This window comes from Scyliorhinus canicula, chromosome 6 (assembly GCF_902713615.1).
Source record: "Scyliorhinus canicula chromosome 6, sScyCan1.1, whole genome shotgun sequence".
Lineage (NCBI taxonomy): Eukaryota > Metazoa > Chordata > Chondrichthyes > Carcharhiniformes > Scyliorhinidae > Scyliorhinus > Scyliorhinus canicula.
In genome coordinates this window covers 60393577-60409598 of record NC_052151.1, presented here as the reverse complement: position 1 = coordinate 60409598, position 16022 = coordinate 60393577, and the positions used below count along the sequence as shown (strand labels likewise).

The following is a 16022-nucleotide window of genomic DNA, read 5'->3' as shown; positions in this document are numbered from 1 at the left end:
ATTTTTGGGCAGCCAAGGGCCAAAGACTTTGGGTATTTTTCTAAGAATATTGGTTAATTCACTTGTGTTGTGACTCCGGGTCAAGTGGGGATGGAATTGACCATGCACTAGCCCAGGATATCGTAATGAAAGAAATACGATTCTGTATCCCTGTACTTCTCTGCTCTGCACTTTATTGATATCACCATTTAAAGTATAATTCCTTTTATTGTTTATTCTTCCAAAATGTACTCCTCCAAAAAATCTAGGTTCCACCTATTTTTGCACTTTTGTTGGAAAATCCTGCTTACCACCACCAATGGAAAATGTTTGTAAAACTGTGATTAGTGCAGTACTTCTTCCCAACATTTTCCATGTTCTTGAATACATAATAATTAGGGCTTGAGTTTTCTGTTCTCCTTCCATTAACCTTTTTTATATTGTTTTTCAGTATTTACCATGGCTGTTCTGCACATTCACTTTGGGTTCTCCTGTAGTCTTAATTCATCACCTTTTGTAAAAGCTGGTTCAAGACATCTATTTATTGTAATTCCAACATTTTTGACTGTCAAGTGCAAGATAACCTCCTTCATCCATAAGTGATTCCACACTTACTTCAACTGTCCTTTTACTTATTGAGTCCCGATTAAAGCCAGTTATTTCCTTTAATATTGATTGCCATTTTTCGCTCATACTTTCCTATCTCTCCCCCTCTCTCTTTCTGCTGCCAGCTAGACTGTTTTTTATAATCGTCATATTTTTATTCCGTTCATCTTCCCAGTCTTTACAGTGTGAATCATTTTGAATTGTAGTTTTGCTCTAACTTCATAGAATCATAGAATTTATAGTGCAGAAGGAGTCTGCACTGGCTTCTATTTCTCCTTAACTATGAAATTACTGCTTTTGACATAGCCCCACTTTACCTCCGTTTGGGGTGCATTCTTCCTGCACCTCATTGAAGTCATTTTTAAATGGCCCAGATCTTCCGGCCTTTGGTTGGTTAACACCAGACATATTCTGGAATATTTTCAGAAGTCCCAACACAAGCATTCTAAATTGCCCAGGAAATTTCAACTTCCAATGCTCAATTCCCCTACACCCTGAGACCCTTCAAAGATGTATCCATGGCCAGAATTTTACAGAGCTTGAGAGTGTGCGCCTGTTCCGAAATCACGTGAAATTGGACGAGAAGATGGCGACCATGCGTCCCATCGTCATGGCACCTTCGTGCAATATTATGGTTGGCGGGTGCGCTCAGAATTCATAGAATTCCTACACTGCAGAAGGAAATAATTTGGCCCATCGGGTCTGCCACAACCCTCCTAGGCCTACTCACCTGCCCTATCCCTGTAACCCCGATCCTCAGACACCCCACCCTGATGGGCGGAATGTGGACTCACTCCACCACCAACACCAAACCTTCCCAACCTTGACTCTCCAATAGCGCCCCCTCCCGACCCTCTGAGACCACCCCTGACCCCCCCCGCGTCCCCACCCTGACCCTCCGAATTCCCCACCCTGATCCTCCGACATCCCCACCCCGACGTTTCGAACACCCTCACCCAAACCTCTGACCACTACCATTCTCCGACACCCACACTCCAGCCCTTCGACTCTCTGCTCCCAACTCGAGTCTCTGACTGCCCTCACCCTGAATCTCTGACTCCCCTCACCCTGAATCTCTGACTCCCCTCACCCTGAATCCCTGACTCCCCTCACCCCGAACTCCCCTCACCCCGAATCCCTGACTCCCCTCACCCTGAATCCCTGACACCCCGAACTCCCCTCACCCCGAACCCCTGACTCCCCTCACCCCGAATCCCTGACTCCCCTCACCCTGACTCCCCTCACCCCGAATCCCTGACTCCCCTCACCCCGAATCCCTGACTCCCCTCACTCCGGATCTCTGACCTTCCAACTCCGTCTCAGCTGCTGTCGTGTAATTTCAGATGTTAAAATGTGAGCAGAGTTTTCAGAATAGGTTATTGGATGCAGGTTAGTCTGAAGCTTCTTTAGTGAGATAGAGCTCAGGGAAATGTCTTGAGGCAGAGCTGCAATATGATTATGAAGTTAATACAGTATGACAGAGGTATGTGTTCTGCTGAGTGCCCTCCTCGTTATCTTTTACTGTTTGACTGTTTTTCAATCAGGTCATTTCTACAATGTTAACCAATAGTCAACTCGTTTGCTCCTACTTTCTTAGCCTGATCTAATGCTGCATGTTTCCTTGCACAAACTACATATATTCCAAGAACACCCTGCTCAGTATATTCTTGGAAAATCCTTGACAATTCTGACCACACACTTCTGTCTTTTAGAATAGTAGCCTGTACAAGCCTACAAGTCACATTGATCATTTATTTTATTGCTATGTAGTGTATTCCTAGCATAGTGACAGATCCCTTCTTGTTTCTTAATTCTACCAAACAGAATATCTTGAGCGATCTCTCCTAAAAATATTTTAACAATTATGCTCTGGTTGAAAAAAATCAGGTGAGACCAAGGTTGCAATATCCACGCGTAACCATTTCAACTGATACCTCCAGCTACCTGATTTATTTCTGAGGGACATAAAATCTTTTATCCTGACCTATTCGTATTCCTCAGAACCCTTTTCACTTTTTATCCAAATTTCCTTCGCTGCCTTTTTCCTTAATCTTCCATCTGTTCTGACACCTATCTTTTAAAAAAAATAAATTTAGAGTACCCAATTATTTTTTCCAATTAAGGGGCAATTTAGCATGGCCAATCTACCTATCCTGCACATCTTTGGGTTGTGGGGGTGAAACCCACGCAGACACTGGGAGAATGTGCAAACTCCACAAGGACAGTGACCCAGGGCCGGGATTCGAACCCGGGTCCTTAGCGCCGTAGGCAGCAATGCTAACCACTGTGCCACCGTGCTGCCCTTCTGACACCTATCTTTATAGCCTCCCACCCGAAGGCTTTGGACACTGGCTTTGGACTTTCACTGCTTGTTTTTTTGCCCTCCTCAAAGTTCTCTAAAATGTGTCCTCCTTTATTCCTTTAAATCAAAAAACTGAGATGGACCTGATAAACCCTGAAGGACATGCACTAAAACACAAATTGGAATGTTAATTATCTGGCACCAGTAAATGAAGTGCCAGTGTTTTCAGAATGCATCATATACTCTTTGTTTGAAATATATTATTTTTAACATTCATGAATAAATTTCATTTTTAAAATAAGAGCAGAGATTGAGTACAGAGAGTAGAGCCTTAAACATGCATTTTTATCAAAGCTCATAGTGCATTCCATTTACTCCTATCTTAACAGTCATCATTATCTTTTCTCTGCATTTAATGTTAGCATTAAGTCCAGAAATGAAGAAATCTATCTCACTAAGTGCATTCAATTGTAATCATAATTAAGTGAGCAAAAAGGTTAATGATTATCATTTTTCTGGCTTTTATTATTTTTATCTTTTCCTCTATTTGATTCAATTACTTAATGCCAACCCCTCAGACCAGTGTGCAAAAGTAATCAGTCATTTTTGATGAGTAATCCTGCTGATAAAATTATAGTTCTAAGACCACACCATCCATTTTTAAACAATTTCAAAGATGTATTTATGTGAGGTGAAGCACCAAGATAATGAATGCAGCACCCAACACAGCCTGAAAGTCTATGTCTCTGCGACCAGCCTGAACAAGTACGCCACTACAGTAACTGACTTCATTAGTAAATGTGTAGAAGACTATGTGCCAAAGAAACAAATCCGCATGTTTCCCAACCGGAAACCCTGGATGAACAGGGATATCCACTGCTTGCTGAAGTCTAGGTCTGAGGCATTCAAGTCAGGCGACCCTGACCTATAGAAGAAAGCTGGATATGGTCTCAGGAGAACCATCAAAGATGCCAAAAGACAGTGCCGGACCAAGCTCGAGTCCCAGGCTAGCCGCAAGGACCCCCGCCGACTATGGCAAGGTCTGCAAGACATAACGGGCTACAAGATGAAGGCATGTAAAATCATCAGCTCCAATGCACCCCTCCCTGATGAGCTCAACGCATTCTATGCACGCTTTGAACAAGAGGTCAAGCTCTCCACCCCAGGAGCCTCAGGTGAACTTGTATCTGAGATCACCATTGCAGACGTCAGAGCAGTCTTCTCGAAGGTCAATCCTCGGAAAGCCACTGGCCCGGATGGGGTACCCGGACGGGCACTCAGGTCTTGCGCGGAGCAACTGGCGGGGATATTCACAAACATCAACCTCTCTTTACAACAGTCTGAGGTCCCTATCTGCTTCAAGAAGATGAACATCATTCCTGAATTTTCTAACCCACAAGCCACAATCAGTAAGGATAGGCAACAACACCTCCTCCACGATCATCCTCAACACCGGTGCCCCACAAGGCTGTGTTCTCAGCCCCTACTATACTCCTTATACACCTATGACTGTGTGGCCAAATTCCCCTCCAACTCGATTTTCAACTTTGCTGATGAAAAATGAAATGAAATGAAAATCGCTTATTGTCACGAGTAGGCTTCAATGAAGTTACTGTGAAAAGCCCCTAGTCGCCACATTCCGGCGCCTGTCCGGTATGGTATGAGGCTGGTATGGGAATCGTACCGTGCTGCTGGCCTGCTTGGTCTGCTTTAAAAGCCAGCGATTTAGCCCAGTGAGCTAAACCAGCCCCTACCAGCTAAACCAGACACCACAGTAATGGGTCGGATTTCAAACAATGATGAGACAGAGTACAGGAATGAGATGGAGAATCTGGTGAACTGGTGCGACAGCAATAATTTCTCCCTCAATGTCAACAAAACAAAGGAGATTGTCATTGACTTCAGGAAGCGTAGTGGAGAACATGGCCCTGTCTACACCAATGGGTACGAAGTAGAAAGGGTCGAGAGCTTCAAATTTTTAGGTGTCCAGATCATCAACAACCTGTCCTGGCCCCCCCATGCCGACACTATAGTTAAGAAAGCCCACCAACGACTCTACTTTCTCAGAAGACTGAGGAAATTTGGCATGTCACCTACGACTCTCAACAACCTCTACAGAGGCACCAAGGAAAGCATTCTTTCTGGTTGTAGCACAGCTTTGGTATGGATCCTGCTCTGCCCAAGACCACAGGAAATTACAAAAGGTTGTGAATGTAGCCTAGTCCATCACGCAAACCAGCCTCCCATCCATCGACTCTGTCTACAATTTCCGCTGCCTCGGAAAGGCAGCCAGCATAATTAAGGACCCCACGCACCCCGGACATACTCTCTTCCACCTCCTTCCGTCAGGAAAAATATACCAACGTTTGAGGTCACGTACCAACCGACTCAAGAACAGCTTCTTCCCTGCTGCCATCAGACTTTTGAATGGACCTATCTCGTATTAAGTTGATCTTTTCTCTACACCTTGCTATAACTGTAACATTATAGTCTGCAGTCGCTCCTTCCTTCCCTATGCACGGTATGCATTGTTTGTACAGCATGCAAGAAATAATACTTTTCACTGTATGCCAATACATGTGACAATAATAAATCAAATCAAATGTTATTAGTTTGCTGCTCTGTGGGTATGAGTCACAGATATAGGCAAAGTATGTTAGAAAATGGATGAGTTAAACGTAAATAAATCTGCAACAACTGTTGCTGCTGTCCCTTATGTGAGTACAATTCTTTTTGTAAATATGTGATTGCTTGAATTCCTAATGGAGACTCGTGTCTGCTCAGTTATTGAATGTAGTTTGTTTAAGATCCAGATGTATTTAATGGATTATTTGGTGTTTTGGTTGTTTGTAAGAGTGATTTTTGGGTAGGCATTTAATGTTACCTCCTGCTTTCTTCAAAATGGAGCATGATAATTTCAAGTAATTGCACTCTTGAGGGTATTACTGCTAAACTACATTTTTCACCAAGGATATGATTACTACCGCTTAAATAAAAACACCAATTAAGCCAATAATTATTGGTGGTCCTCCGTTGAATTAATTTGTTTTCCACATTATCCCTTTATAAAACCTGGCTGGACTTGGTTTATTGCAGCCATGGACTGACAGCATGAAACTACCATCAATTCAGTGCAACTAAGCATTAAGTTGGCAATTTCACAGTTAGCTGGTATGAAAAATGTTACAGCGGTGCAGTCAGTATTTGTTTTGCAAGGATGGAGGCAGAGGTACATTGTGTGGAATTCGCCTGCGGAATTCGATACCAGAGAAAGCAGTTGATGCCAAATCACTGTGGCCGCGATTTAACAAAATAAATCAGCCTGTTCTGGGTGGGATTAGCGGTGTTGTTAAGCGTGGGGAATGACCCCACTATCTAATGGCACTTTGTTGCTATTTCGTGCCACAGCGGGAAATGACACCTGAGGCCGCACTTTAGAGCATTTCCTGCACTGAGGAGCTCAGATGAGCAGAACTCCTCGAGAAAGGCGTCCCAATCATTCGGCCCCCGATGCAACCCCCCCGTTCCCTCCCAATGAGGGTTTCCTCTGGGGGAGAGGGAGACGCACCCCACACCTCACCTAACACGGAGAGGACCCCCCCCCTGGGCCCGATCCCCAGCATTTCTAACCTGACGTAACCATGCGAAACTGGATCCTGTCCATTATGGGCGGGATCCAGATCTCGACATCTCACCAGATCTCGTTAGATCTCACAAAGCGCGACGGCCGTTGGGAATCCCGGAGAAGGCCTCTCCCAGGGTCTACCAGCTGCTCTGATTTTGACGGGAAGAAGCTCTTAAATCGCACCTTGTATGTTTTCAAGAAGCAGTTAGATACAGCACTAGGGGCGAAGGAGATCAAAGGATATGGAGGGAACGTTATTAAGTGCGATGATCAACCAGGTTTGAAAGGCCAAAAGGCCTCCTCCTCCTATTTACTATGTTTCACCAGAGCTCCCGGAACTTCTTTCTGTATTTACGGGATATGGACATTGCTGGCAAGGCTGGCGTTTATTGCCCATTCCTAATTGTCCTCAAGAAGGTGGTAGTGAGCCACCAGCTTGAATCGTTGCCACACTTGTGGTTCAGATACACTCAATGTGTGTTAAGAAAGAAGTTCCAAGTTTTTGACCTCGAGACAATGAAGTAATGACAGTGTAGTTTCAAGTCAGGATGTTTAATGACTTGGAGAGGAACTTGCAGGTGGTGATGTTCCCATCCGCCAGCTTGCCTATAGGTGGTAGAGGTTAGTGGTTTGGAAGTTGGCTGTTGAAGGAACCTTGACAACTTGCTGTGATGTACCTTTAAGGTGGTACAAAGTGCTGTCACTGTGTGCTGAATGTGGAAGGAGTAAATATTTTGAAGATGATGGTTACGATTTAGTTAAGTTGACTGCTTTGACCTGAATCAACATGTGTGGGGAATATGGTAAATTTTACTTGTCAGTCAATGCTGATAAGGTCCTACTAACCATTCCATATGAAGGCCTCTAACCACCTTCTCCAGGACAGTTGCTGGCCTTACCAGCAATGTCCAAATCTCAAATAAAATAGTGCTTATAGCTGACATTGGACATCTAAAGTGTGAGGGTGGTTGGACCTGTCTTGGAGGTGCAGTCATTGCCTCATGCTTACCTGAGGCAAATGGTACATACCACTGGTCAGCCAAAGCTAGCAAGGTCCTACTATGCGCTGGCATAGAATGCTTCATTATTAAAGGAATTATGAACATTGCTGGATATTGTGAATTAATCCGCACCTGGCCTTATGTTGCCGGGGTGCTATTGATGCAGCTGAGGGCGGTTACTATGTAGATTCTATCCCGAAAAACTCCTGCAGCAATGTTCTGGCCTGTGATAATTGACCTCCAGCAATCACAACCAACTTGTTTTGGCTCAAATATAATCCTAATAACTGGGGGGATTTTCACTCAACCTCCACTTCTGTAATTACCTCAGTTTTGCTTGAATTTCTTGCTGTTTTATTTAGTCAAATGCTGCCTTGATGCCAAAGGTAGTCACTCGAGCCTATCTTCTGACATTCAACCCATGGCCATGCATGGATCAAGACTGTGCCAAGATTTTCATCTGGAGCTAAATATTTCTAATAGAACCCAAACTGAGTGCCAATGAACAGGCTATTGATGTTGCAGAGATTGTTTTCTTACATTAGCGAAGACTCTTTCCATCACTTGACTAATAATTGAGCATGGGCAGGTGACTCAGACTAATTGTATAGGTTTCGGAGAGTCAGCACAGAAGGTTGAATGCTTTTTCTGGACTGCAAAATTCCATACTTTAAACTTAGCTGAATAAAATTTTGAGATACAAAAGCCTGACAACACGCACGAGCAGATTCAAAAACAGCTTCTTTCCCACTGTTATCAGACTCCTAAATGACCTTCTTAAAAGACTGACCTGATTAATACCACACTCTTGTATGCTTCACCTGTTGCTGGTGTCAATGTGGACTTGTGATGCCCTTTTATGCATTTAATTTTAATTTTATTTTCATGGACTAAATGATCTGTTTGAGCTGATCGCAAAAAAATACTTTTCACTGTACCTCAGTACACGTGACAATAAGCACCAAAATGAGTGTAATTTTTAAAAAATGTATAGTATTAATTTTTCTGTAATTGTAATACTTCGCGACTCTAGAATTTTTTTAATTTTATGCATAAATTACTAACTTCAATCCTGGTGTAATCTTCGCGTTGACATTGCCATTGGAGCAGTTCTGTCAGGTGTAAATCTAAAGTCACGTGAGTAAATATCCCGATGGAGGTCTCGCCCAAAGGTGCTTTATGTGACTTTGCATTAAATAAAATTACCTGGTTTGTATAGCTGTGAAGCCAGACTCACTAAAGCTGCAGCTCAAATTGCATTGAAATCACTGAATGCTTAACAAGATTCAAATCCAAATAAATGGGACATGAAATACATACTTGGTGCAGCTTGTATTCTGGAATCTAGAGTTCGGCTTCTTTTTAGTTATCATGTTTACAAAGCCTGCAAATGGGCAGAAAAATTATGAGGATTTATTTTGCAGCCGACTAAATATGTGAAAATCTAATTGATCCTCAGATAGGGGATGTCTTGCTCGTGTTGGAAGTATACTGTAAAATGGCAGTTCATAAACAAAATGGCTGTGGAACCATCACAGATATATCACAAATGTACCTTTTATTTTACAAGCACATAATCTCAGAAAGTAAAGTGGCAAAACAAGGAAGGCCTTTTAACCTGAACTTTTAATTGGACAACAATTTTCTATTGCAAAGAGGAATTATGTACTAGCAACTGGCAAATTTAGCAAACTACAACCACTTTCTGCAGCTATAAAATGATCAGATCCTGTGCACCTCACCTCAGCTTGAAGGCACAAGGACATTTTATTTACAAGAAAGGTATTCAAATGCACACAAGTATGGGATACCTTTCAGCACAGAAGCAAAATATAGCGGTGCTGGAAATCAAACATAAAATCAGAAAACGTTGGAAATACTCAGCAGGCAGTATTTCCAGCATTTTGTGAAAAAATACCTTTCACCTCTCTCACTGTAACTGGAACACCAGTTCCATTCCAGCCAACGATATAAGTTTGAATGTTCAGCATAAATTTATGAAATTGTGTCTGAGCATAAGCAAAGTAAAATATAAATGTTTATACCTGAAATGTAGACTGCATTGATTATGACCGCTGGCAATTCAGAGTGTATTTTACTTAACCATATTTTTATGAACAAAGATATTTCTCTACAGTTTATTTTTCTGTCTGCCAGCACGCTGATTTTTTTGGTCTCGCAAGGAAGCTGAAGTAATTATAAATTTTGAAGTCCTAACATTTTTAAAAGTCCGAGCAGTCTACTGCACTGCAAATTCTATAACATTCTATGATAACTTGGTATTAAATAGTTGTGGATATTCCAGTTTACTTGTGTGTGATTGTGATGCAGTAGTGACACTTTGGAGAATTAATTAAATCCTTCCCATCTCACTCTGATTGCCATCTTCTCATTCCAGCTGTCTGCGGCAGTATCAAAAATCCAGTTACAAAGGAATTCCTGTTTGAATTCATTGAAAGGAATCAGATACAATCCCAGAGAGAACCAAGGAAAAAATCTCTGGATATGGACTCTGAACTAATGCCACCACCCCCTCCGAAGCGACCAAACCATGCTTCGTAAGCATCATATTTGTAGACATTGCATCTCTGTAAAAGGTTTAAAATGCAGCATCATTGTTTTTGCAGGTCTGTATAGACTGATATCAAAACTATTCTCTCTGGGAGGGTTGGTGGAAGTGGATATATTGAGATTGCCTTCAACATCATTAGACATTTCTCTCTGAATTCAACAAACAGTAAAATGTAAAAATCACTACTCATTCGGAACAGTTTTTAATTTGGTTTCTTTACATATTAATATATCTCCATATTTCAGAAGTTGTTTGTGGGCTCTTTTGTTACTGTGCTGCAACCTTTAGTCCCTATTTTATATTTGCAAGAGACTACAAATATAAAAATATTTCTTCTATGGAGAAAATCATGCTTTTTTTGTTTTTCACAATTGTCTAGATCAATTGATTCAAAGTATGCAATGCTGTGGAGCTATTTTGCTCGCTATCATTTTTGCATTCTGTTCCAGATATAAGATGGAGACTAAATTATCATACACTTTACCAGTTTTTAAAAAAAATTGATGTACTTTATGGTTTTACTAGACACACTATGCAGGCCACAAAATGAAAGAATTTGATTCAATAGGTTTATTTGTGCACTAAGACCATACTAGACTGTGCTAAGTGAACCAACCTTCCGTTAATTGAATAAAGATTTCCCCACTCTTTTCTCCCCTCCGCCCCTCCCCCAGAACTCCTCCACATGCACACACATCACGTGTATTTGCTTTAATTTAAAAAGTAGGCTCGTCAGCCAGAGTGATTCCCCCACTCCATGTTCCTTCGGCTGGTTCACTAAGTTTCATGTTTTCTCTTTTAAACGTCGGGGACTTGATGTAAACAATTGCAATAAGTAAAATACAGCACATTCTACCTGTTGGAGTGTGTTGGATTATGTAATTTTTAGAAGAACTTTGTTGCATCTTTTTTGTCTGTTAATTAAAAAAGAACAATGTTTTGAGTTTGTTTGTAAGGTTCCCTTATTTTTGTTATAGCTGTTGTGTTTTAGCACCTGTTCGCCATACTGCATATATGCTATCACTGTAACTTATCCAAAAGGCACACATGTGAAGCAATTTACCTTTTTTCAATCAACCTCATTGTCTGATTAACTGAAAAGCATTTCAATCATTGAAAATTTCAGGGAAATGAAAATAAATTCACGTACTTCAGGGAGTACTATATTCCAGCAAATTAGCAAAGTTAAATTTTTTTTATGGTTGTGTTTAACCCTTCAAAAATTTTTTAAAGAGGCATGTTTAAAAACAATTTGAAAATGCATTGTCTGGATTCCATTTCCTCAGTAAAAATGGATAAGAGACATACCCTAAGATCTGGCATTGTGTTTATTTGCATCGAGTGTTTACAAACTTTGGATTTCCTTTCCTTTGCTCAAAGACTGTTGCAGAATGGTAAGAAGTCTTACAACACCAGGTTAAAGTCCAACAGGTTTGTTTCAAACACGAGCTTTCGGAGCACGGCTCCTTCTTCACCTGAAGAAGGAGCCGTGCTCCGAAAGCTCGTGTTTGAAACAAACCTGTTGGACTTTAACCTGGTGTTGTAAGACTTCTTACTGTGCTCACCCCAGTCCAACGCCGGCATCTCCACATCATGTTGCAGAATGAGCATAGTGTAATCACACTGGCATCTTTATGGTGAAACAGCTGCCACGAGAAGAAACTTGGTAAAGGTGTTTCCAGGGGTCTGAGTCACTCATTGGCGGATACTATATTGATTTTTTTTAAAGATTGGTTTCATATTTTGTATTTTACGTTTCAGCCTAGGTAGGCTGTAAGAAAAAGGTTCTGTCTTTCTAAATAATCTTACCTTATTCAGTTTATTTTTCTTCAATATGCAAATGTTTGCATAAATTTGCTGTGTGTATATTTTTATTATTATTTGTTATTGAGATATAGGCATTGCTGACAGGGCTAATAATTATTGCCAATCCCCAGTTTTTGAACAGGTGGTGGTGGACTGCCTCCTTCTTCAATCACTGTAGTTGATATGGCGAGGATATTGTCGCAGTGATATTTGGTAGGAAGTTTGGTATTTTGACCCAGCACCAATGAAGGAACAGCGATATCTAACCATTGAAGAACTTGAGGGGTGGAATCTGGAAAACATGATTTTCCTATGCACTGCTGCCCACACATTCGTCTACGTGGCGAAGCGTTTGCAGGGTGTTGCCCCATAAGCCTGCAGTGCATCCTGTAGATCAGGCAATTTCAAAGTTGGGGTCGTGACCCGCAGGTGGGTCACGGGCTGGTTTCAGGATGGTCGCGGAGCCGCATGGTTCTGCGCTTGTGCACCGATGAGCAGGCACGCATGTGCAGTGCGCACGCATTTTTGTATATGGTCGCGGCCTTTATTTTGAAGGCCGCTCGCAGCCGGCATTGTTAAAAGCCGGCTGCTGCGGCTGTTGCGTGCGAATTTGCTCGATCGGAGACGCAGGAGAATTTTTTTAATATGCAATATAATCTTCCTGCCTGAAGAGAGGTAGAAAGCAGGGCCCCCCCCCCCCCCCCCCCCCCCCCCGTGGGTCACGAAGGTCGGCTTGCGTGGGTCCCGAAGGCTGACTGGTTGGTAAAAATGCGTGTCTGGAAAAATAGTTTGAAAACACTGCTGTAGATAGTGCATACCTCAGCCATACTCCAGTGATGGAAGGTGTGGATAATTAGATTAGTGAATGAGGTGCCGATCAACTGGACTGCTTTGGTCTGTATGTTGCCAAATTTCTTTGAGTTTGGTAGAAGTTGAACTTATCCAGACAAACTGAGAATATTCCATCACATTCCTGACTTGTTTCCTGTTGATGGTGGTGATGTTTTGGTGAGTTACTCACCAGGAATCCACAACCTTTTCCTGCTTCAGCACTTACTTGGCTGAACTAATTGTGTTTCTAGTCAGTGGTGACACCCCCGGGATATTCATGGTGGGGGTTCAGCAATTGCAATGCTATATAATATCAACAGAGTTGGTTGGGCTCTCTTGTTGGTCATTGCCTGGCAGTTCTGTAAAGGTTCCTTGTCACTTATCAGCACAGGACTGCATGTTGTCCAGGTTATACAGCTTGCAGGCAAAGATTACTTCATTGTCTGAGGAATTTCAAATGGAGCTGAAGACTGCAATCATTCGCGAACAATCTGATGTTATGTCGGAGGGAAGGTCATTAATGAAGCAGCTGAGGATGACTGGGCATAGGACGCTGCCCAGGGAACTCCTGGGATGCCCTGATCCTGAGATTATTGGCCTTCAACAACTACAACCATCTGCCTTTGTGCCAAGTATGACTCCAGCCAGCGGAGAAATTATCCCCAATCCCCCTTAATGTCAGTTTTACTCTGGCTCCTTATTGTTACACTTGATTAAATCCTTCACTGCTGTCAAAGATTGTCACTGTCATGGTCCAGAATAAATAATAATGCTATTGTCAGAACAGGGCACACCATTTTTTAAATACAATTAAAACTATTTTATACTTTTATAAATTTGTATTTTTTATAAACCCCACTGTTCCATGACCATGCATAGGTCAATGAAATCAGTGAAAATATTTCTTGCTAGTGGCAGATTAAGTTTGGCATGTAAACTCATACTCTCGTTGTTTTTAACGAGAGAATAAAGCATATAACATGACTTTCCTGCATTTGGCAGTTCATCTTTGAGTTCACTTAATAGCATATGTTAACCCCAACCTCATTAAAAGATAAGTTGCAAAACCCTTGGAGTGCAACATTATGATCATTCACTCAGGAAGGGAATGGGTGACCACCAGGCAGAGCAAGAGAGCTGACAGGCAGTTCAGGAATCTCCTGTGGGCATTGTCCTGCAAAACAGGTATACCATTTTGAATACTGTTGAGGGGGATGACCTCTCGGCGGAAAGCAGCAACAGCCAAATTCGTTGTACCATGGTTGGTCCTGCTGCAGAGGGGAAGTATAAAAAGTGTGGGAATGCTAGTTATAGGAGATTTGATTGTAAGGGGAATAGATAGGTGTTTTTGTGGCCGCAAATGAGACTCCAGGATATTGCCTCCCTGGTGCTAGGGTTAAGGATGTCTCGAGCGGTTACAGGACGTTATGGAGGGGGACAGCTGGTGAACAGCCAGTGGTCGTGGTGCACATCAGTACCAACGGCATAGGTAAAAAATGGGATCCGGTCCTGAAAACAGAATGTAGAGAGTTAGGAAGAAAGTTGAGAAGTCGTACCTCAAAGGTAGTGATCTCGGGGTTACTACCAGTGCCACGTGCTAGTCAGAGTAGAAATAGTAGGATGTATCGGGTGACTGTGGTGGAGGTGGTGGAGTTGCATTGTTGATTAAAGAAGATATTGATACAATATTGAGGAAATATAGGAGTACAGATGATGGAATCTGTCTGGGTAACATTAAGAAACATCAAGGTAAAAAAACATTCGTAGGGACCACCAAATTGCAATGGTAATGTTGGGAATAGCATTAGACAGGAAATCAGAGATGCGTGTGATAAAGGAACATCCGTGATTATGGGTGACTTTAATCTGCATATAGATTGGGTGACTCAAGTTCATCACAGTACAATAGAGGAGGAATTTGTGGAATGTATACAGGATGGTTTTCTGGGCCAGTATGTTGAGGAACCAACAAGGGAACAGGCCATCTTGGACTGGATGTTGTACAATGAGAAAGGATTAGTTGGCAATCTAGAGAACCCTTGGGGATGAGTGACTATAATATGGTAGAGCACAGTAAGAAGTCTTACAACACCAGGTTAAAGTCCAACAGGCTTGTTTCGAATCACTAGCTTTCGGAGCACAGCTTCTTTCTCTGGTGAATGAAGAGGTACATTACAGAAACATATATACAGACAAAGTCAAAGATGCAAGACGATATTTTGAATGCGAGTCTTTGCAGGTAATTAAGTCTTTACAGGTCCAGACGAAACAACTGTAGAGAGTGATAATCACAGATTTAAAAGGTGTGAATTGTCTCAAGCCTGGACAGTCGGTAGGATTTTGCAAGCCCAGGCCAGATGGTGGGAGGTGAATGTAATGCGACATGAATCCAAGGTCCCAGTTGAGGCCGTACTCATGTGTGTGGAACCTGTCTAAGTTTCTGCTCCCCAATTATGCGTTGTCGCGTGTCCTGAAGGCCGCCTTGGAGAACGTTTACCCGAAGATCAGAGGCTGAATGCCCTTGACTACTGAAGTGTTCCACGACTGGAAGGGAATATTCCTGCCTGGTGATTGTCACGCAATGTCTGTTCAGCCGTTATCACAGCATCTGCATGGTCTCGCAAATTACCACGCTTTGGGACATCCTTTCATGCAGTGTATGAGGTAGACAACGTTGGCCGAGTCGCACGAGTATGTACCACATACCTGATGGGTGGTGTTCTCACGTGTAATGGTGGTACCCATGTCGATGATCTGGCACGTCTTTCAGAGATTGCTATGGCAGGGTTGTGCGGTGTCGTGGTCGCTGTTCTGAAGGCTGGATAGTTTGCTGCAAACAATGGTCTGTTTGAGGTTGTGCGGTTATTGGAAGGCAAGTAGTGGGGGTGTGGGGATGACCTTGGCAAGATGTTCGTCTTCATCGATGATGTGTTGAAGGCTGCAAAGAAGATGTCGAACTTTCTCCGCTCCTGGGAAGTACTGGACGATGAAGGGTACTCTGTCGGTTGTGTCCCGTGTTTGTCTTCTGAGGAGGTCGGTGCGGTTGTTTGCTGTGATGCGTTGGAACTGTCCATCGATGAGTCGGGCGGCATATCCCCTTCGTACGAGGGCATCTTTCAGCGTCTGTAGATGTCTGTTAACGCCTGCAAAGACTCGCATTCAAAGTATCGTCTTGCATCTTTGACTTTGTCGATATCTGGAACCCACCTCTTCATTCACCTGAGTAAGTGTTTTCATTGAATTCTTGGTATACAAAACAAATATAGATATGAACAAACAGTGGGTGTTAAACAAGAGAAT

The 16022-nt window shown here is 42.5% G+C and overlaps 1 protein-coding gene across 1 annotated transcript in view; it reads left to right on the top strand.

Moving 5' to 3' along the window:
* rngtt (RNA guanylyltransferase and 5'-phosphatase) overlaps positions 1-11029 on the top strand; it is a 519190-nt gene extending 508161 nt beyond the window's left edge. The window contains exon 16 of the mRNA XM_038799337.1: positions 9912-11029. Coding sequence (XP_038655265.1) covers positions 9912-10075 — 164 coding nt within the window. The 3' untranslated portion in view covers positions 10076-11029. The remainder of the gene's footprint in view (positions 1-9911) is intronic.
* The last annotated feature ends 4993 nt before the right edge of the window (positions 11030-16022 follow it).